We start from the raw sequence: 23,703 nt of genomic DNA, 5'->3' as shown, positions 1-23,703 counted from the left end.
CAAACACAGAATGTTCTGTATTATCTATCTGATATTTGAAGCTCTTAAAGGAGAGATCTTTTTAAATAATAGCAGAATCAGAGAATCACAGAATGGGTCGTGCTGGAAGGGACCACAGTGGGTCATCTGGTCCAGGCTTCCTGCTAAGGCAGGGTCATTCCAGAGCACATGGCACAGGATTGCATCTAGATGGTTCTTGGATATCTCCAGTGAGGGAGACTCCACAATCTCTCTGGGCAATCTGTTCCAGTGCACAGTTACCACTCCCTCACACAATAAAGAATTTCTTCCACATCTTCAGGTAGAGCTTCCTGTGCATCAGTTAAGGCAATTGTATCATATTTTATTTCAGGGAAAGTAATTAATATGGTAGCCCTTGCTCTGCTTTTAGAGATAGATCATTTTGAAGTTCATTCAAAATAAGAGTTAGGAGTTTCATATCATGGTTGTTACATTTCTAGAGTTCATAAAATCATTAGGATGCCTACCCTTCCTAAAAAGCAGTCAAGCCTTTCCAGCCTTTCCTGGAAGGGTTTATTCTGCACCACGAGATGCTGCCCCATGAAAACCCAAGGGCTCAGCCCCTGCAGGGTGCAGGGTGCCTGGGGAGGGCACACACCCACTCTGAGTGCTGCAGACAGGGTCAAGGGAAGGCTCTGGGGAGGGTTGTGCTCCCTGTGCCCAGCACATGAGAAACTGTGTGGGTTCCCATCCCTTTACTGTTTGCCCCATGTTGGCCAAGAGAACCTGGAGACCCCCAGTGCTGCTCCACTTTCCCCAGCTGCTGCCCAGCTCAGCAGCTGGATCCAGAGCAAGGTGTCTGAGCAGCAGTTGCAGCTGCATGGGCACAACTGTCTTGATACAGATTGTCTGCTGGAGGCAGAGATAATGATTAGCTTTCAAGGCTAATATGCTTGGTAAGGAGGGAGCTGATACTGGAGGGGAGGGACCAAGAAATCAGTAGTAATTTAAAAATATAAATGTCTACTAGGATTCAAATTTCAGCCTTCAATTGATTTCATCCACTGTGCTCTCTGTGCTCATCTCCTCCGGTGCTTTAGTAGTCATTAAATGAACTTGGAAAACAAGTTTGTATCGATAACTCTTTTTACCAAAAGCTATTAATTTCTAAAATAACATAAATACAGGTGTAATTGTGATGTCACATTGTCAGAAGCCAATTCAAATGCTTTCAGAGATACAAGTACATGTAAAGTGGTAAGTATGCCATAACTAATGGTATTATTAGCTTGATTTACTGCCAACCAGTCATTTTTATGAAAATCAATCCCCAAGCTCATAAAATAAAATATCTCCCAAAAATTGTCACATTTTTACAGTCAATAATAAGAGAAAAGGTGCAGTTATGGGTTTTATCTTTACTTTTTCCTATGTGTTACTGGTTGAAAGGTATCTTACAGATTGCTGTGATATGTGGGAGTGTGTATATGAGCGAGAGATAGGTTACAGAAGTCATGAGCTATAAAAAGATTTTTAAAAAAATAAAATCTGAGTGATCTTTAGACAATTAAGATGACATGTCTAACAAAGACTGTCAGTAGAATAAATGTGGCTATGTTAATATATTGAACCGCTAACACATGTCCTTACCATAACGGAACTTACACAATGGTAGCTTCTGCCAGATTCTACTTTATACGTACACACATATTTTCTGATACACAGAAAGACAACTGTATCTATTTCACTTCAGCTCTGAATTGATACTTCCATTTTAAATCACCCACAGAACATCTTTGCTTAAATCTGAGCTTTCTCTGAAACTCTGTGCTATTTGTCATATGAGTATACTGAAAAGAGGTTACAGGCAATCTGCTGAGGTCTGTGTGTATGGTGCATTTGACCTCTGGACAAGAAAGGAGCTTCATCCTCCAGTGCTTTTAATTCTTATCCTTGCAGAGGCTGAATCTGTTGCTTGCATTCAAATAGTATGTCTTCTTAATGCTAAGAAGCAGTGACCCACATAGCACAATGGATTCATTTGTCAATCCTGCGATTTCTGAGCTTTCCATTCATATATGTCTTAGCATTAAATCGACTCAGAAATCATTTAATCAGTCTATCAATGCATCCTTCTTGTCAATGGTCTGAATCCTGAAAAGTCCAGTTTCTCATTGGGCAGCACCAGGGGAAATAGATTTGGACCCAATACTAGATATTCAGACTCTGAAAATTCCATGCAGCTCCCAAATCGCAACACAAAACCACCAAAATCCTAAGTTAAAAAAAGCAGGATCTGGAAATTATCTTGAATTTTGAGGATGTTATTGTTCTGGTCTAGGTCTGAACTTCAGAGAGCAAAGCTGTCCCTGTTTGTTAGCATTTCAGAAATACTCTACACACAGTTACAGAAAGCAGTGCCCTTTTGTTCCCCCATGAAAAAAAAAACTGAGCTTTCATTGCTTTTTTTTTGCTATTTCCAAGGGCTGAGGCTAGAGCCTGAATTCTTTTCAACAGTCAGTGTTTTGCAAATGTCAATCATATCCTTACTATGTTTATTTTCAGTATTTACATGTTTATTTAAGTACTTGCCATTTCCTTTAAGCCTTACATAGCCAATCAGGCCAGCCTGGAAGGTCTAAAGGAACAGAACACTTTATTAGTGATATGCTTAATACAGTTTTTTTCCTCTTGTAGATGCAAGATTTACGGAATACAGAAGGAGCCCAGTATAGTTCCCATCCTCAGATGGCAACCATGAGGCCAAGGGTTCAACCTGCAGATATTAGGCAGCCAGGAATGATGCAGCACGGGCATCTGACTACTATTAACCAGTCCCAGCTCAGTGCACAGCTTGGTTTGAATATGGGTGGAAACAGTGTTCCTCACAACTCGCCCTCTCCACCTGGAAGCAAATCTGCAACTCCTTCACCATCCAGTTCAGTCCATGAAGATGAAGGAGAAGATAGCTCTAAGGTAGGCTTAGATGCTAGGATTGCTGTGTAAATGGTGGATATTTTTAGGACCTGCTAAATGAATGATATGGCCACAGTTATTAAGGTGATACTTTATACATGATTGGTGGTTCACTGAAGTGAATAAAGGGTTATGAATACAGAACTTACAATATCCAGGCAATTCTTCAGGCAGCTTGAGTAAATTTCATCATTCCTCTTTGTGAGAACAAACTGGAATACTGTTGGACACTGAAAGGAGAAAGGATAGTCATTCCTTTAGGACTTTAGGGTTGAGATTTCTCACTTGCATAGCAGGGATGTTTGTTCCCAGTTAAAGATCAAGTTACTGCTATAAAAAGTATGAACAGTCTGTGCAATATGCTAGTCTTTGCCACTTGGTCACAGGATGTGTAAACAGAACATCATAGCAACCAGAACAGAAAGATCCTATGAACTTTAAAAACCTTACCTTGAAAATCTGGAAGACCCTGTATGCATTCATACTTTTGAGAGGTGCTGACACTTCATCATGACATGTTTAAGCTTCATTTTCATGTCAGTGCAGGAATGAAGTGATAAGAGAAATTTACATAATAAATTTCTTGAAAGGATAAATGTCAATCTATATAGCAGGTTTCGCATACAAAAATCTCCCAAATCTCCCAAAATCCTGAAAACCTCCCAGAAATACACAAGCCTATTATCTTAATTTTGCAGACAGAACAGCTGAGGCACAGGAAGACTGGGACTTTGTACTAAGTCATCCCTTAAACAAGTAATAAAGCATGTTGAAGCTGGGGACCTGCTTAGCTCTGTTTTGTGGTCACTAGAAAAAAGCAGCCCTCTTAGAGCACTCCTGCAGTGCAGAGTGTGCCACGTGCAGTGCAGAGTGTGCCACAGACATGTCTGGTGGGGAAAAGTTGCAGACTTGCAGGGAATGTGAAGAAAACATATTGTGAGTCACTGAGGAGGTATAATCCAGTCAAGAAATGTGAGTCTGATTTGTTTTAACATTATATTGTTTTTCATGCCTCCAGCTATAAAATAATCATGTAATTGGAGACATATGTTTTACTACATTTTGAATAAATTCTGAAAAAGTTTTATTTCAGGACATTCCCCTGATTTCACAAACTTTAGGTTTTAAAAATTACTGAATAATTCATACATTTTAAATGAGCACTTCCTTACTAAGGGAGACTTTAGAATACAGTTATGTAAAAATAATTCCAGGCAGCCTTTACTTTTTCAGAATAACTTATTTGCTACTTCTTTTGCATTGCTAATATTTTTACATTGCTGGGAGTGTGCAAGATGCTCTAAACTTCTGGAGAAAATATCCATTCAAATAATTTGGATTTCCTTTCTACTTCTATCAAGTATTTCAGTTATTAATCGATATTTTTCATGTACCTTTTGACTGTAGCACTTTGTGCTAACAAAAGTGTAGGGCTGTGGTTTAAAGCAAGCAGTAGTTATCTGAAGCTAATGTTTTTAATAGAGGAATACAAAGCACTGCAGACTATTTTCCTTATGAAAACCAAATATATATAGCATTCAACTTTTAATAAGGATGTTACCCTCTTTAAAATTATCTTATGCTTAGTCTAAGCAGAAAAAGATGACAAATGGCACAATGCATGACACAAAATTAAATCCAGTGTGCTAAAGTAGATACATTGCCTTAAAATTATATTTATAATTTCACTGCTAAGAGAAAAGTTTAAAAGGATATTACATTTGGTTAATATTGACAGAGGCTTAAAGTCTTCTCCATCACGTATGGTTTAAACAGCAAGCTTGATGGGGAGCAGATAATGCTATACATGTCTCTGTGGGATTTCTTAGGGCTTTGTGAGAACACCTGAGGCTGGCCACCAGTGGAGACAGGCCATGGGCTGGCACACCTGACCCCATGCAATGGTTCTGTAGTGCCCTCTGTAAAAGACAAAAGGGGTTGAATAATTAGCCTAAGTGTCTTGTTGTACCTCAAGATTTAAAGCTCTCCACTGCGTATCTTTTTGGCACATTGCTCTTCCTGGAAGCTGCCAGTGAGTGGCCAAGAATACTCAAAATAAATCAATTTTCTGTGGAGATCTTTCTCCCCAGATACAACAGTATTACATTTTATCAGAGTTGCTTTGGTGGGGCCTGTTAAAGGTCTCACTCCAGAAATCCACTTCTAAGTGAAAGAAGGCACTGGATGGGGACAGGAGCAGATAGATTGACTGTTCTGTCTCTTGTGAGAACACCTGTCTTTTAACTGAGTATAACTTTGCGAAATTTGGATTCTTCTCTTTGATATATAAACTATCATGCAGATGTGTGGTATTATTTAATAGATCAGGGCCAGAGCTCATTAGCCAGTCCTTTGTTAGCAATACAAATGCTGCAGTGATAGGGTTGCTGTTGTAGTTCACTTTTTGTGCAGTCAGAGATGTAAGACCTCTCCCAGTTTATGCCAACTGAAATGTGTGGAAGAGAAGGCACTGGTCTTTTCATAGCATTTTTGGCAGACAGGTCCCTGAAAACTATACCTACTCCTATCTCAAAAAAAAAAAAAAAAAAATTACAGACATCTCAATATCCTGTTAATATTTATATGAATTTATAGAAAGAGCATGATGGAAGGTGCGAAAAATACATGCTTTGCATACACATTTGGAAAAAAATATAATTGTTGCCCTGTGAACCACTGGTTTCCATGAATGAAGGAAATGACCATTTCAGCTCAATATGTATATTCCAAATTCCAGTATTAAGCTTTACAAACTGATGTAATTGTTCGTGTACTGAGCTTTGTGGATGTTCATACCATGATAAATATTCGAATTGTTGTAAGCCTTATCCAACATACACAGAACTAATGGCAGCAGCTGCTAAATGTTATTTGGTAATACTCATTCTCATAAAAACTCTTTCATATAGGCTGTTCAGACTTCAACTGTCCTATATTTCCTGGCTCAAAGAAAGGGAAAGGAGCTGCATTGTAGAGGGCTCAGTTTCCCTTCATGCTATTGCTCTAAAGGCAGGACAGCTGAGGTGGCTTGACCATGAGATCAGTGACAACTGTAGCATAGTTGTAAGGCTGGATATACATTCAGGGAGCTGCTAAGACCATGGAACTGTGAAATGTAGCCTCAGACTGAGGGTATTGTCTCTGCAAAGAGTGCACATCACTAAGGCTCCTTAATTCTCACAAATCTCCTATGTGGGGCTATTGTTAGAAGCAGAAAAAAGGGAGAACTACTAAAAATGAGTAGTTGTAAGTAACTATAAAAACATCCTAAACAAAGTCACCACTTAGCACATGCCTTACTTTGACCACCTCAACATTGCAATATTATATTTCTGTAATTCTTGCCATAATTCACACTGTTGAATTGTTAAACTTGTACTTCATTATTGCCAAGCATAATTGTGAGCTGCTGGAAACATTACTGGTTTGTAAATAAGTATTTCTTCATAGATGGATAACAGGGTCTTCTTCCGTGTTAATTTGCATATCACTTATGGGAGAAATTCAAATAATGTATTTTAGAGGAAAGATAGCAAGAGGACTGCAAGTAGCAAGAATTAAATAACAGAAATACAATTACTAAAGAACTGCTGCAGCATATTCTCCTTATGTGGCAGAGGTTTTACAATATTTACTTTATATGATAGGAGTTATAAGTGGAATTCTGTGTTGTCTGTTCAGCCTATTATGCAGATGGTGCTTGATTAAAATCTATTTTAAACTACAGCGATTACTGCAAGATAGTGTGCATAAAACAGCTCTCCTAGCTCCATTAAAGGCTTTGGTACTATTGCAGTTTATTTTAAATATGCTTATAGACATTTTCCAGGTTCTCAAGGGACATTTAGATATCAATGATGTGCCTGACTTGATAGTTTTAAATCCTGCACTAGATATTCTTGTGATCTATTACGTGTGCAACATGGTGAATATACACTTTTTTAAAGTGAAAGATTATTGCTTTCTTGTGATAAATAAGTTAAATACATCACCATAATTAAGCAATAAGCCATGACAGGAGGTGGATTACCATGAGCTAACTACACCTCCAGGGATTTTGAGGCACAAGTCTATGCCTAGCAGAATATATATGGTTTTTATTTTATTTTCCATCTGTCTCTGCTTTGGTGGTTAGAAGTGGAGTCTATGAAGCTGATAGACTGATGGGAGCATAAGGTAGACCATCATCTCAGCCATTTGCAAGGTTATTAGTACTGGAATTCTGGTATTCTTTTTATTTCGTTATTTTCATATAAGACAAACAGAATTTCCCCTGTGAGTACTCTGTTTTTAACAGTGGGTTTTCAAAGTCTCTTGATCATTAAGGTTGGAGAATAAGTTTTTAGAGCTCTTCACAAAACAGCTTACCAGAAGGCACTTACACTAGTTTCTGTAGTATATCACCTAGTTTAAGGGTAGTTAAAGTAATATGGTATCCTAACATACAGAGAACTTTTAAATCCCATTGGTTCAAAAGTAAACTGAAAGGAGAAAAATGTTAGTGAATCACACAGGAAAAATTTTAACTATAGAGGTAATTATTTCAAAGTCTTCTTGCTCATGGAGTTCCAGTTGCACTGGACTTCTGAAAAGTTCAGACTAATGTTCTCAAATTACACCCCTAGTTAATTGTACTTTAACTGCTAGTTTTGTGTATCCTGTAGAATTAAAAAATAGCAAGAGACAAAAAGCTGGATAACTTAATAAAGGGTATTTTGTTTTTCCATATTTTCCAAATCCTGACAATAGGCTGCATGTCAATTAACTTTGTATTAAAGTTGCAGCTATTGTAACATAATGATCAAAAAACCAAGTAACTTCATTTTCAAGTTCTGGTCATTACTTTGTTGCTGTTTTTAGTAAGCCACAGAGATTCAGATTTTTCACTGTAGTCACTTGACTTCTGTTGGACACCACATATTGAGGCATATAGGAAAATTAAAAAGTCATTTTTCTCAAAATGTGAATTTCCAGCCATTTTCCTCGTGCAGTTCAATGATTTGAACACCTGTATCCTCCTGTGCCACTTGATACACATTATTAAAAAATAATAATAGAAGGAAGTGAAAGAAGTCATGCCTAGTAGATCCTTAGCCTAGAGCATACCATTTATGCTCTTGATCTTCTCTTCTCTTAAAAATGCTTATGATGCACAGTGTTTTGGTCATGCCAACAAAAGAAAAAAGTGTTTGAACCCACTTGTAAGATCACACACCATTTCTACAGATACAGTAAATTAAGTGATCATGTCAAGGAAAGCTACTTTGCCATGGAGTTCCAATGTGTTGAAGAATCAGGTTATTGTCCCTTTACGTGCTTGTAAGTCATAGAATCCTAGAATAATTTAGGTTGGAAAAGGCCTTTAAGATCATGATGTTGAATTGTTAACCTCATATTTCCAAGCTCACCATTAAACCATGCGCCCTGGAGCCCACATCTAGACATCTCTTAAATGCCTCTGGGGAGAGTGACTCCACCACTTCCCTGGGAAGCCTGTTCCAATGCCTGACAATCTTTTTGGTGAAGAGTTTTTTCCTCATATCCAATCTAAACTTCCCCAGGGGCAACTTGAGGCCATTTCCTCTCATTCTTGGTTGGCTTGTAGCTTGGGTCAAGAGCCCAACGTTCACTTTGCTACAACCTTCTTTCAAGCAGTTGTAGAGAGTGATGAGGTCTCTACTGAGCCTTCTTTCGTCCAGGCTAAACAACCCCTGATTCCTCAACTGCTCCTCACAAGGCTTGGGCTCCAGACCTTTCACCAACTTCACTAGGAAAATTGGGTGCTTTGGTATCCAAATGCTCATGTGGGGGCTTTTTTTCAGGTGGTGTATAAATAAAGCACATGAGCTTTCCTCCATACACCATTCCTCTTTCACTCCCTTCCTCAAACCATTTGCTTTTACATGAGCAGATATAAAAACTACTCAGCCAAATCCAGATAGGTCAAAACTGTTCCTTTAAAGGGCTCTAAACTGTCTATACTGGTAAAGGTTTGTTTCTTCAGACTTTAATTAGAAAGTGTGTAGGGGAATGTCTGTAACTTGAATTTTTTGGTTCAAAATCAGATTTTCTCCGAAGTCCCTGGAAGATGTACCACCAGCTGCAGAAGAAATTGATTTGAACAGTGGTCTGGGGTCATTCTGGGGAAAGATGAGAATTAGCAAAAGGTAGAAATGACAGTGTTTCTGCTGTCTGCAGATGGTTCATGTTGTTGAACTGATACTCAGGCTATAGAGAAACTAATTTCATTTTAATTTTCTCATCATTTTCTTGCTATAGCCACTAGCAATAAAACTTAGAAAAGGTGAAAAGATGACCAGATAGAGATTATAGCAATTATTTGAAAGAGGAATATAAATCATTATCCAAAATACTTATAGTGAATTTTATGCACGTGACTAATGCAGATAGTGTCAACATTTGGAATGTCAAAGATAACAATAAAAATTCCATTTCTGCATGCCAAATCCAAAGTTTTTGCATCACAGAGGCTGTAACAGTGGTTGGAATGAATTAAACTGGCTTTTTTTAATAGTACTTTCCTCATTTTATGTTACAGGTCAACGGTGGCGAGAAGAGACCTGCTTCAGATATAGGAAAGAAACCCAAAACTCCCAAAAAGAAGAAGAAGAAGGACCCAAATGAGCCACAGAAGCCTGTGTCTGCCTATGCATTATTCTTTCGAGACACTCAAGCAGCCATCAAGGGCCAAAACCCCAATGCTACTTTCGGTGAAGTCTCTAAAATTGTAGCTTCAATGTGGGATGGCTTAGGAGAAGAACAAAAACAGGTACAATATGTTCTGTAGCTCAGAGGCTTTGTTTCAGAAAAGTGTTATCAGGGTCATCTGAGCACTGTAGGCAGCTTCTTTTGTTAGCCAGGATGAAACTTGAATATGTGCCATCTCAGGAATATGATTTAAAGAGGCTGAGATAAGGAGAGTATAATTTTATTTTATCTGTATGAAACCACTAGAAGAATTTACCTTGTTTTGGGATGTGGCACAAGTTTTAGGATTATATTTAGGAATGTTTTATGCTGAAATCTGTGGTCCTAGGATTTTGCAATGTCATTGCCCTGTATATGAAACTGCTGTGTACAGGGGCCTTGCTGCCAAAACTTAGAATATCTGAGCTCCCACTTGCAGATGTTTCCCTTCTCCATGATCCCATGATGCCAGGAGTAAAACTGGACTCACATTTGCTCCCAAACCACCTGGCTTTTATAAAAGAAGTTAGTGATGAGTTGACCCAAAGAGAGCTAGGGTGGATGCTGGCAAAGGGCATCCTCTAGCATGTATGTGGGCTGTGGAAATCACTTCCCAAGGTTGCTTCTGTCTTCCATGGAAGGCTTTGGTTCTGCAACGAGGCCAGCAGAGCTGGACCTGAAACGTTGCAGAAATAATTCCAAGTCAGGCAAAGTTGTGTAAAAGTGGGCAACTCTGGAAGATCATCACATTGAAGTGGTGACAGCTGGCAAATACCATGGATCCACACTGTAGCATACCATTGCTCTCCTTCTTCTTCTTGTTCTTGTTCTTGTTCTTGTTCTTGTTCTTGTTCTTGTTCTTGTTCTTCTTCTTCTTCTTCTTCTTCTTCTTCTTCTTCTTCTTCTTCTTCTTCTTCTTCTTCTTCTTCTTCTTGTTTCATTTTTACTAACTGCCAGCAGAATGGATTGGATTGATGAAGGAACGGGAACTTTAAGAAAGAAACAGATATGGAAGGAAAGGATGTTCTGGGTGAGAGTTATATTGGCTACAGGAGAGCTGGACTGGGATTGATGTTAGCACAGAGAGTGGAAAGGTACTGGGAATGAACTGAATCTCCTTCATTCATGCACTGGTGTTACAAAATTGCAGTTAAAAAACTAAGAATTAAAGAAAACTTTTTAATGATTTATTGGTAGGTAAAATTATTTGGGCTTGGGAAAAAAAAAAAAGGGTTACTTTGCTAATAACTGGGTGGTGTAAGTACATCTAGATCGTTGCTAAATATACCAGTGTAAAAAGAACCAAGATTTGGCACTCACTGACTAACTAAAAAAAAATAAAATAAAACCTCTTGTTATCTTTGTCTACCAATGAATAAGGCCCATGTTTGGAAGGTTTGGCTGGAAGAAAAGTAACTTTCTGAACACAGGTATCAGAAAAGTCACTTGGGCTGGCAAATTACAGTTATTTTCTCGTGTTGTATCTTTCTTTTCCCTTTTTTAATATGCCCAGCAATGGCCAACCTAAAAGACTGTTAATTGCATAAAATGCACGTTTCCTTTGGGCTTGTCATGTGAGTACTACCACCAAAATATTAAAGTTCTTCCATAGAAATGTGTAACAAAAATGCATGAAACCCTAAATTTCCAGCTTAACTTAAATTTCCTATTCATGGTTGAGAGCAAAATTTGAATAAGTCGTATGATGTAAGAACAGAGCAAATTTTTTTTTCCTTGTCTCTGTTGCTGTTAATCTAAGTTGAAACACAGATAAATGATGCATTTTGGAACCCATATGACACATGCATATAAAAACGGCTGTAACTATGTTTTTTAAGCCAGTTCTTTAAAAAGTTTGGGTTAGCATATCTTCATTGCTTTTTTACTCATTTTGCCTATCCATTATCATCTATTAAGCACATTTTTTAAATTCCAGGCCGAAACCCTTTCTAATTTAGCACTGTACAAAAATAATAAAAGACAGTTCCCATTAAAAAAAAATAAAATTGGCAATCCTATTTTCTACAATAAATTTAAACTAATTTTTTTTCCATTAGGGATCTAATAGTAATGATTACAAGACATCTTAACTGACTAGATAGCCTGTATTTTAAAGGCTTAATTTTTCAGATCCAGAGCATTAGTAACTGCTGTGAAATCTATGTCTCTGGTAGGAAAATTGGACTCTAAAAATACAAATTATTTATGTAGTATTTGGTATTTGGCATTGAAGAAGCTTCAGAAATTCAAAAATAGTTAAATAAAGAAACAGTAACATCATTAAAGGACAACTTTATTGATGAATTATACTTGTTGAAAAGGATTCAATTATCACAAAGCTTCTGGCTTATGTTTTGGAAGCTAATGCTTATTCTGGAATTTAAATAGAAATATATTTCCAAATTATGTTTCCTGAATTGGAACTCCTTTTCCTATTTAAATAGTAAATATAAATGAATCAGAAAGTAGAACATAATGCAGCTTTTGAGAAAGAAGAATAGCCTCATGTTTTCATGCTAAAATGAAATCTTCTTTGTTGCTGTGATCTGAGCCATTTTTTCTGAAATGCATAGAATTTTTCTTGTTTACTCCTGAAGATTGACCACAGAATAAATAAAAATATAGAAACTCAGTGCAATAATGACCTAAGGGCAATATATGTCCAAGACTTTGCAACAAAATTTTGATAACCTGGCATATTGAAAAGCCTTGTGCTATAACCACCTCTGTCTTTCAAACTGTGAAAAACTAGGAAGGTGCTATTTGAGAAAATAGGATTTGAATGACAAAAAAGGAAATGGTGTTATGAACTACCTGACTGTGGGTGCTTACTGAAGTTAGGGGAGGGTTATGCTTAAAATGGATTGCACTCTGATACTCTCACCATGAGAATAATGCAATTCATTAGACTAAAGCAGATACCAGTGTACTTCCCTCTTAATTTATCATATGAAGATATTTGAATTTTTGAATCATATCTTCCCATTAATTTCTGTATGTAAAAAGCCCATTTGCAAACAATGCTGGTGCATGCCTTTTTTCTATTTGTCCAACTCTATCTACAGAGTCTAGAAGTTAAAAGGAGTTCAGTGGTCACGGTGGACTTTGTCACCGACTTCTCAAATTCTGGATAGAGTCAATAATTAAACGTGATCAGAAGCAGGCACTGTTCTTCATTTTTCACTGTAAAAGCTTTCTAAAATTGTTCGGATTAATAAATCTGTGAGCAGTAGGCAGCTGTTCACAGTTGTGCAGTAGTGTGTTGAGGTACATTCTCCTCAATGCTGTAGCCATAGCACTGGGATATTTTTTTTCAGTTCCTGTCCTATGATCACAAACACTGTTTTCTCTGTAGTACCATTCTTCTGTGCATCCCATTTCTGTGGCCTATCTGTGTGCATCTTTGCCCTTTCCACACTTTTTTACTGCAAAGGGGAGATAAACAGCCCCCAGGAAAAAGGGATCAGCATGCTAAATGTTTGAGTCACTGGCTTTCAGACAGAACACTGGTTTAAACTGGGTAAAAAGGCTATTTAGGTCATTTTCTGTCCTTAGATGAAAAAGGAAAGTAATTTTAAATCAGTACCAGATGTGCGTGTACTAAATGAACCTTAAGTTTCTAATTGGAGTCCTAGTAAAGCTGTAATAGATGTGGCAAATTACAAACAAAATGTTCTTGTTTACATTAGTGTAACTTTAAAACTTCAGCCAAAGACCTTAATAAATGTTCTGTTATTCTAAAAATGGAATTGAATGTCTATTCAACATTCAACAAAATTAATCTCTGGTGTTACTTCAGTGACTTAACTGGAATTCTAGTAGGAATTAATTTGGCCTCCTATGAACAGCTCAGTGTGCATACTTGTGTGTGTGTGTGTATGTGTTCCTGTGTGTTTGCTTCAACATTGCCCTGGTCCTACAGCTGGGAGAAGGAGGGATTCACCCAAAACTCAGCAATCAGAAGAAGCAGGTGAAGTGACTGTTTGAGCGCTGTGACAGATGCTTTCTTTCAGGCTGCATAATTCATAGACAGTAATATTAACTGCAACAGTTCAGCTCAATAGCAACACCTCATTATTTTATCCCTCAGTATTTATTCCTACGGTTGACGCCTCATGAAATTACTGTTAATGTGTTTATATAAGGGCAGATCTGACACAAGTGGGAAGAATTTAATTTCCCACTCATTCTTTCCTGCTGATGTGTCCTCTTCCCCTGGTAGAAGTGGCAAGTGTAAATAGTTAATTTGCTTCAATTATGAGCCTGTCCTGCTAAATTAGAAGCAGCAGGAATATGAAGAGCCAGAATTATACATATGAGGCAGCTGACAAATCCTCCGAGCTCACAAAATCAAATCATTTACTCCTCATTGGTGCTCAAAGACCCACTAGATAAAAGCTGCAGTTTATTCTTTAATATCTGATGGAATTGGATTGTACGTTACCAATACCTATGTAAAACTAAGTCCCTGTGCATTAGTGTCAATGTTTTTGGTGCTGTTAACATTTTCACTATAATCCCCAAGCTTTCAGGGGTTTTTATGTTGTCTGTAAAAGAACCCAGACTAATTTTGCCATGAAAAATAACAAAACATGTTTAATAAGTTTTTCTGTTGACCACAGGGATGTTTTAGACATAGCAGCAGATTATCCACTGCTGGGATGAACCAGGTAGATCAGGAGGGGATTTACAAGCAATGCTGGCCAACACCTCATATCTCCAGAGCTTCTGTGTGAAACACCGCAAGTCAGATCAAAGTGCATCCAAGATCAGTGTTTCAAGAGGCCTTGACTCCACCGGTCCTTTGGGAACACCCAACCTAGATCCTCCTCCTCAGGGGCATCCCTGATCTTGACATGACAGATGAGATCACCCACCCCAGGGCTGGCAGAGCCATCGTGTTCCCATTGCATTGCCATGCATGAGGGGTGCCCTGTGCCAGGATGTCAGACAGCTCAGGGGACTGGCTGCTGGAACAGCTTCTGAAGATGTGCACACCATGAAGTCAAAGTAGTCAGTATCATTTTAAAAACAAATTTTCAATTTCTTCCCTTATACATGCTGAGGTACTCACACAGGCATTTGTTTATCTCTTATTCTCCCTTTAGAAACCCTTCCTAGCTCCATGCTAATGAAGCAATCTCCAAGGAGTAACTAACTCAATTGTAAGAGGATGAGAATGTACCTCCAGTTTAGTAGATAAACAACCACACAAGGTTTAGCTTTGTTTTATTTTTGTAAATGAGAATAGGAAGAGAAGGCACATCTGTGTGTGCACACTGCCAAAGTGAATTATAAGCAAAATGGATTCTGGAATAGGCACAACAGACAGCAACTTTACATCTCTCCTCCCAGCTACTTGCACCTATGTGCTTTCACCAGTCTTGCATCTTAGGAGTGTTTGGGAGATGCACTGTTTTTCTTTACAGATTCCTCTTTGGAATTGCAGCTCTACCCTTTGAAGGCCTAGGCTGGGGTGTTAAGATTTCAAAACAACTGATCCTCATCCTGGTGTATTCTCCTTCTCCCTTCCTCTGAAAGCATCTGGAATGAAAGCATCATTAATGAGCTGGAACACAAACAGGCCAATAATAGACACATACTATGTGCAGATACAACTCATGTCTATTTACACATAAGTAAATTTATATCTTGAGGTTTTTCCACCCTGGCATCTACATGGCCAGTCCTTGAACCCCTTAACTTCCATTGAGGTTAGAGGGGAGATGTTTCAGGCCCTCTGTAAAGTCACAGGGAACACCAGACACCCTCTGCTCCGGGTGGATTTCTAACATCCATTTGCAGCACAAAACAACCTTGGCTCCTACAGAAATATTGCACAAGGCCCCTGAGTTATGAAATGTTGACTTTAACTCCACTTTCTTATTGTACTTGGAAGCAGATGGGTCAAAAGGACCCTGGGTTTCAAATACTGCTGTAGCAATGTGCATAAATATTAGATTTAATTTTCAGCTTATTCTTCTTCCCCAGCTTTTAGCCATACATTTGACTTTCATCGGAACTTGACTTTTATGTCATTTGCATACAAAACTGGATTTAGGCCCAATTATTATATCTCCATTCAGGCTCACATCCTTTAAAAAAAAAAAAAAAAAAGAGTACCAGCAGGTGGAAATAATAATCAGATAAATCATGTGTTTAATGTCACTTGTTTTGTACTCAACTTCCATCCAGTGTGTTTCTGATAAAGTGTGCAGTCCTGTTCCTGTAAGCTGAAAGCATCAAGACTGTAAGGTCAAATTATTTAGGCCTGGCACAAATGGCTGCAATTTCCAGTGTTCTCCAGGAGTCTCATTGTTTGTGCTAGAGCTGCATTTGGCCTGTGATCTTCCCCCCACATGCCAGAAAGACAGAATTCTTTCTCCTAAGCCTCTGATATGTCGTCAGTGTCTTTTCCATGCTCTACAGTCAAAGAGACTACTGAGCCATATAGCTAGCCCTGGGCCTCTTTGTTACTGTATGTACTTAGATTGAAAATCAAATGGTAATATATTTCAATGTCTATTAAGCAATTCTGAGGATTTTTTTTTCTGACTGCTGTGGGAATATCTTTCTCCACATTTTAGATGAGTGTATGCAGCTCTAGGTGACTTTGATACAAAATCAGGAGATTAAAACTAGAGATATGTCTCCCACTTGGAAAAAAATACAAGCTTTCTCTATGAGCTGAAATATTTAGGGCCAGGAATGACAATCTGAATGTGGAATTTAATTTTGGATTGGAGCCTACTGTATTTTATCAGATGACATTCCTGTAACTGTAGTCCATGAAAATGACACTCCCATGGGATATAACACTGCAGAGACCAAGAATACAGAATCAGTCATGTTGCTTTTTGATTTACGGTTTTTGCATATACTGTTTTGTGGGGTTTCTGGAACACTTCTACCAAAACAAATGTGGGCACTTTTACATCATTTTAAAAAGAAAAATATAACTTGCTTGCAACTCTCAGCTCTAAGGAGATATCCACAAGATAAACAGAAAATTTCCCTTTCTTTGTCATCCTCGTACCATCTATTTAGGCAAAGCCACGGAAGTAGCATGGTTCTTTGTAATTTGCTTTGTCATCTAGGAGACACAGAGTTTTTGCAGACTTCCATAAAACACAAATTCTGAAAGTGTCTTTTTCTCCTAAAATTATGAGTCAGTTTAGTTCACTGTCTCCAAGTCTAGGATCGTCTCTAGAAACAAAGGGGACTGTAGTCCCAAGCAATAATTTGGTTGCAGACATTTGAGCTCTTATGATGACTGGGGGAAGGGGGATCTGTTCCCCTCAGGCAATAAGGGTGCAAGCCACAAGTGACAGGGTAGTAATCCTGCTGCTTACTGTGTTGTGACGTGTTGATAATCCTCCACAAGCAAGTTGGGAGGAAGTTCATTGTGAAAAAATGGCTAACCAGAACAAAATCCTGGCTTAAGACACTACAGGTATATTTCAACTATATCTATCTATCTATCTATCTATCTATCTATCTATCTATCTATCTATCTATCTATCTGTAATGAACTTCATATTATTGAGCACATAGAAAAGCACAGGAGGCATAAAGCCTACCTCAAAGAATTTATGATCCAAAAAGACAAGAACTAAATAGCGTGGCTAAATTCAAATTATGTATTATATATATTATATATATTATATTATATGTTATATACTATATATATTGTATCCTTATATGTTATATATTTAATTTCTATTTTTATTTTTATTTCTACTTACATTTATATTTATACATAATATATCTATATTTACATGCACAAAGTAGGGCTTTATGCTCACTCCTTTTTACACACTTTGCTGTACAGTGTAAGGGAACTTGAAGCTACCTTGGAAGTGCAATTAAATGGGGCCCTGTGTATTATGCTGTTTGCATTTGCATGTGTGAAGCACAGTAGGAAAATAATGCCAGCAAGTTCCATTTATAGATAAATGTAGGCAGTCTTGGTGTTGTGGGGTTTCTATAACATGCTGAAGAGAAAAAGAATAAATTAAACTGACCCACTCTGCATATACCAAATTATGTCTTTTTCTGCCAACATTCTTTTTTTTCCACAACTGGGACAATATAGAAAATAAAATACTGTGTAAGGACACAAATATGCTGCCTGAGTGACAATCAGTTGATGTTCAATTATCATGTTAATCGAATTAAAGCAAAATGGAAATTACTTAATTCCATAACTATATGTTCCTGTCAAGTTACTTATTTAATAATTGTTGCTTGCTTGACAGAGGACAACAAAATGACCTTATAGGAGATTTCTAAGATGCTATAAATAAAATTAAATGTTCCCACTCTACAGTATAGATAAGCAAGTGAACAGAACCCTGCTTTATGATACAGGAAAAATGTTAATTGTATTATTTGATATGATGTGCTTGATAATTTGGCACTGTCTTAAGCATGAAGCTCAAAAGACCTTCAGCTGTTTTCTAGAGCACACTTGAATGATGACACAAGTCTTTTTCCTCCCCAGATGTGCTGCAAGAATACAAGCCTTATACTTACAACAACACGAAACTATTTAAGCCTGAGGGCTAAAAAATTCTCACAGCTGCAGAAAAAAAAATTTAAAATCGTTTGAGAGAAGCAGCTGACTTGTTCATACCTGTTTGAGGTACTGCTGCACGTGCTGAAGACACTCCCCACTTGCCCTGCCTTCGTAAGCCCCCAGTGCAGGTCCAGTCCAGCACAGAGCAGAGAATTGGTACCACTGCCAGGGCCACATTCATTTACCTCCAGAGAGAAATATTGACAGCCAGACCAGACTTTGTTGCTACTTATGTCACCAAGTGTTTTCTTCCCAGACAGGCAGAACTTACCCTAATTTTTAGTCTAGGCCATGACCAATCAATTTCCAAAACCAGCATGAGGATCATCAGCCTACTTGTATGCTAACCCATGCAGTGGGAACCTTGGGAAGGACACAGTGAGACCTCAACCTGTTTGCCTCAGAGGACACACCAATGCTTTTCCAGGGACAAACTGGGGTGAGCTGATGACCTTCCAGGCCAGCCAGCCTGCAGGAGCTATTCTTGCCAATGCAAAAATCAAAGCAGGCTGAGGTAATCTAAAACTTTCTCCCACCCAGTAAAGACTTTTTTACTATAATGACCTCCTGCTAAATCAGTAAATTTTATTGTGCCAGGGAAGACATGGTGTTCATGTGATTATTATTCATTCACCAAAAAATTCAAAAGAGGGCAAGGCAGGGTGTACACTGAACATGTTAGATGCACAGGTAGGACATAATTAAATAACAACTGTCTGATGATATTTCTATGAAGTAGTGATGTTTTAGGTGGAGATTTCCAGAATTGTTGTTAGTTTCGTATTATTGAGTTAACCTTGTGCAGTGTTATTATTTGTAGGAAAAGTCAGGTCTCAGAGGACTCTTCCAATTATGCTGTGACTGTAGGAGCACAGCATGAGTGTCTATTTTTTATATTTGTGTAATGCAAAGTAAAACCCAATGTGGAAGCAGTAGATAGATGATTTTTAAAGAATGTTGTTCTGTGTAAAATTTGTTGTTCAGCTCTGTTTTTTAAGTTGGCTATCAGGGTGATGCAGAGGCATTGCAATATACAAAGCAGTATAACTTAGTCTTTGTTCTGTAGGTCAAGCTGAATTAATTTTAGTAGACTGCTGACTAATTTCTTATTTGTTTTCAAAACAAATAGTAATTCCCCTAATAATCACAAATGATTACAACTTAAGAAGCAAATTGCTACCTTTTTTTTTTATTTGCAGAACAGTAGGAGATCAACAAACACTACATATTTATCTTAATCTGGAGAAATTACAAGGGTGCAAAGATACAGTTGCACAGCTAAAACCAATCTTCTCCCCTCTCTGTCTTTATAGTTACAATTTTTGAAGCCTAAGACTTCTCTTTTTCCATTGTGATCTTTTGCTTCCCTGGGAAGCAAAATCTTTAATCCTTTTAGGCAGCCTCTGAGTTTTGCCAGCCTGTATCTGAGATTTGTTCTGTGTCTGAAAGTAAAGCGTTAGTGAAACAAAAAATTGTTTCACGAGTACATTCTTTATAAAAATGGTTTTGTACTGGATCCTTCCAGCCTGACATTACCACTCTCCCTTTGTTGTCTGCAACTGTATTGTCCTCTGTGTGTACACTCTGTGCTGCCAGGTCCTCTCCATTTACAGGACTGCAGGTTTTACTGAAGCATTGGAAGATCAAAAGGGAACACTTTAAAGTTCCATAAAGTTTATCTTTCTAGGGAGGAGATGTTCATGTGTGCTTTTAGCTGTGGAATTCAGAAGAACACCCCAAAATTCTCCTCCAAAATAACTTTGCCTGTCTTTTAGCTTTGAATCAATAGCCCAGGTAACCAGGCAGTGAGGAATGGCAGGGGGAAGGTGGACAGTCTTTACTTTCCTCATGGGGGCTTTCCACAGGTGCCCAGGTTGTGCATTTGCCTGGAGAAGTGGACAACAGATACACAAAGCTGCAGTTTCATTTTATGCAATATTATGAACCCCAAATGCTCATCCATATGTGAATTAACCTTTGGCACGTGACTTAAAAAATCATTAAATATAACAACAATGAAAAAGTAAATTTTCTCTCCCTTTATTTTTCTCCCTCACTTTTAAACCTTTAGATATTTTCTAAACTTCTCCTTTCAACAAGAAAGATGAGGAGTCAGTCTTGCTTAGTTACATGAAGCCCAGATGCATGCATGACTCCTAAATCTACCCCTTTGGGAAAAAACCCAAAACATGAAGTAATGAGAAACTCATGACAATATTTGCAAACAGAAATGTTGAGTTGTTCCTAAATCTGTCAGTGACATGGCTAACAGCAAGTCATTAGCTAGGCTCCATGGGTCACAACCTGGTTCTCCTCCTGAGAGCTTTCAACCCTAAATATCCACACATGCTTTTGCAACATCATGTTACTGTAGTGCTATGAGGTCCTGCCCAACCCTGCAGATAGTCTTTGGTCTTGAAATCTGGGCAAAATTGAAGTGATTCTCCAAGGTCTTTAATCTATTATGAGATTGTGCACATGCCACATTTAAAATAATTTGGTGAGTTGAGAGAAATGTACAGAAATAGATCCATGCTTCTGAGAAGTTAATTAGACCGATATGGGATCAAGACTGGAATAATGACTAACATTTATTATCCTTAGCAGCTCCATGGGCTTCTTTGACTGCCCCCAACAGTTCAGCCAGGGAAGAGAGGAATTCTCCTGGCTAATCTGTGGTGCTGTCATCTCCTCCTTCATTTAGCTCAAATGTCTTTCTGCAAATTCCTGTCTTCCCCAGAGGGTTTTAACTGGTCTCACAGGTGGAAGCCAGCAGAGAGGGTCACGCCCACCTTCCCCCATCCCCAAAGGTCCCATTTGAAAGTGCAACCCACACTTCACTTTGAGAAATTAAACTTGAGGTGCTATGAGGGATATTGTTTTTTCAGTACTGCTGGTTAGTTAAATGGTGTTTCACAGTTGGAATAATATTTTCTTTAAAATATTTGAAGTTTATTATTTCACTCTTTAAGCAATATGAGGAGGAAAGGCTGTTTACTTAAAAAGACATAGAGACACACGAGTGATATATAAAAACAAAACCAGATTAATTTACCAATGTGCCACTCTTTGTTTTTAGGTATACAAAAAGAAAACTGAAGCTGCCAAGAAGGAGTATCTGAAGCAGTTAGCTGCCTACAGAGCAAGCCTTGTATCCAAGGTAACACATGATGTATATACATACACACATCTATATAGTGACATATTGCAAACCATCTTCAGCTGAGCAACGCAGTATTTAGTGCAAATTGCCTTGTTTATTATCACCTTGAACTTGTGTTTAAGTTGCAAATGCTCAATAAACACAGTCATCTGTCCACATAAAGACGTCCTTTCCCTCCTGGTCATCAGGACAGCACTGCAGTTTGGGAGTAACATGTAAGTTCAACAGAGGAAGAAGGTAGTGGCAAACAGACCTCCATATAACAAACGTGCCAGGCAGCCACTGTGCTACCAATAAGGAAAAAAAATATATATCACACACAAAATGCCTGGGTTTGGTTTTGTGGGGTTTTTTACTACTGCTTTTTACCTTGCAATCACAAGACAGAAATAGTCAAGCTCAGATGATATTGAAGGTTTCCATAAGAAATGTGAATTTCCATTTTATGTCCAGCAGGCCATTGTGAGCACGGCATAGGTCACCACTAAGGCAATGGTGGAACATTCTTTACTGGAAGACACCAAATACACAGCCAGTAGCAATTTTCTAAATAATTAATTCACACATTCTCAGTGCCCATAATTTTGCAGTAGACTCTTTAGAATTTGTAATAGACTTTTAGATGTCTATTACATTAAATGTCTATTACAATGCAGAAGAATGTGAAATAACTATACTGTGTCAATGTGAAAAACCCATTAAGCAACTTCAGAATCATACCAGTTAGAACCATTTGGTTTGGGTCTATCAAAACAAATTTAGATAAATTTTGTTCTTACATAAATAAAATCAATTTTAGAGGTAAAGAGCACAGTATGAAGGACTGGCATGTAGGACATGAGAAGAACGTCTTGGTTAGTTTCAAAATATTTTTGGCACCCTGCACACAGTGCTACTCTCTATACTATGTTAATTTTTCAGAGGATTTGCTATATGATTAGCCATGCAAGGACTTTTCATGCATGCTTCTGCATTATCTCTGTATTTGGTCAGTGTTTGTTCTGAATTTAAAAGTCTGAAATATGGCTGCCACCTAATTCATTTTTGGGGGTTTTGTCCTATAACTTTCCATTTTTTAGCTGCCATTATAAATACTCCTGCATTTAATTAAAGTTATTTACAGTATACCTTTCATTTCTGTATTAGGACTGTTTGGTTCCAGAAATAATCATTGCCTTCAGAAAGAGTACCATGTGAGCACAAGCAAATCTTTTTGAAATAGCTTGCTTATTGGCAAAAATAGGTCTAAAAAGCACAAAATATTCCAGTTTTAACCCAGCTTTTCACTTGAGAAGATAACTTGGCTATCATTATTCAGTACATCATGGACTATTTACGTAACACTCTTACATGGCTTAATTTTTTAATGCACAATATAAAAAATGTGGCATTTTTTGAAATTTTTTTTTAGAAAAAAATTTGGAAGACTCTTGATCAGTTCAGTGCATTAATCCATTAGTGCAAATATTCAAATTTGTTGTTAGTCAGAAAAGCACTGAAGCATTTTCTTAACTTTTAAGCAATTATTTAAATTCTGCCCATAATGTAATGTTTTCCTCAAAGTATAAAAATATAAACTTAATGAAGCTGAGTACTGATTGCTTATTCCCATGAACACACTCAGTGAATCTAAAAGAGCTGGCATGTAACAAAAGCAAGTCCATTTTGGAATAAGGATGTAAAATAACCATTTGTAATATAATATCAGTATATTCTACATTATCATTATTAAATATTTATATGGCACCAGAAGAGTTGTGGTTTTTTAGACAAGCCTGTAAGCATGAGAGAATATATATAATACATAATTAAGGTTATTTGGAGTCAAAATGGTCTTTTATGTTAATGTTGTTACATTACCATCCATAAAAACTACTTTTAGATGGTATTATTAAGATTCCAAGACCTCATTATCAGAAGCTTAGACATGCCAAAAGTAACACACTTTTTCCAAAAATTCTTTATTACCATATTAATGATTTGCTCACAGTTATATTTTGTGCTTTGTGCCTCACTCTGTGGTACCTCACATTTATAATCAGGTGTTCACCCTGGATCCTCCTGAGTTGTATTTACTGCATGTTGTTTAACCTTACTGCTTTATAGAATGTGCTACTCATCCCAAGAGTGCTTTGGTGTAAAGAAATTCTCACTAATACTTGGGACCAGGAAGTTTATATAGTCCATATTTTCAAACACAGTTGTGAAATCTGGTTCTCATTAATTTCGCGTATTCTCCTTGGAACATCTTTTTTTCAAAGTATGTGAACAATATTAAGCCCTTCGTGTTTATAGCAGAACTCCAATGACTTCGGGG

General features: G+C 37.6%; 1 protein-coding gene across 4 annotated transcripts in view; it reads left to right on the top strand.

Moving 5' to 3' along the window:
- Positions 1–23,703, top strand: part of TOX (thymocyte selection associated high mobility group box) — a 217,579-nt gene that overhangs the window by 171,182 nt on the left and 22,694 nt on the right. For 3 of the 4 annotated variants that reach the window (XM_058036806.1, XM_058036798.1, XM_058036815.1), the window contains exons 4-6: positions 2,659–2,937; positions 9,497–9,727; positions 21,303–21,383. In XM_058036806.1, the coding sequence (XP_057892789.1) occupies positions 2,659–2,937; positions 9,497–9,727; positions 21,303–21,383 (591 nt within the window). The remainder of the gene's footprint in view (positions 1–2,658; positions 2,938–9,496; positions 9,728–21,302; positions 21,384–23,703) is intronic. The other variant, XM_058036825.1, reaches the window with a different exon arrangement.

The sequence above is a fragment of the Melospiza georgiana genome, chromosome 1 (genome assembly GCF_028018845.1).
Source record: "Melospiza georgiana isolate bMelGeo1 chromosome 1, bMelGeo1.pri, whole genome shotgun sequence".
NCBI classification, from domain to species: domain Eukaryota; kingdom Metazoa; phylum Chordata; class Aves; order Passeriformes; family Passerellidae; genus Melospiza; species Melospiza georgiana.
Note: the sequence above shows the minus strand (reverse complement) of the source record. Positions and strands in the feature narration are given on the sequence as shown.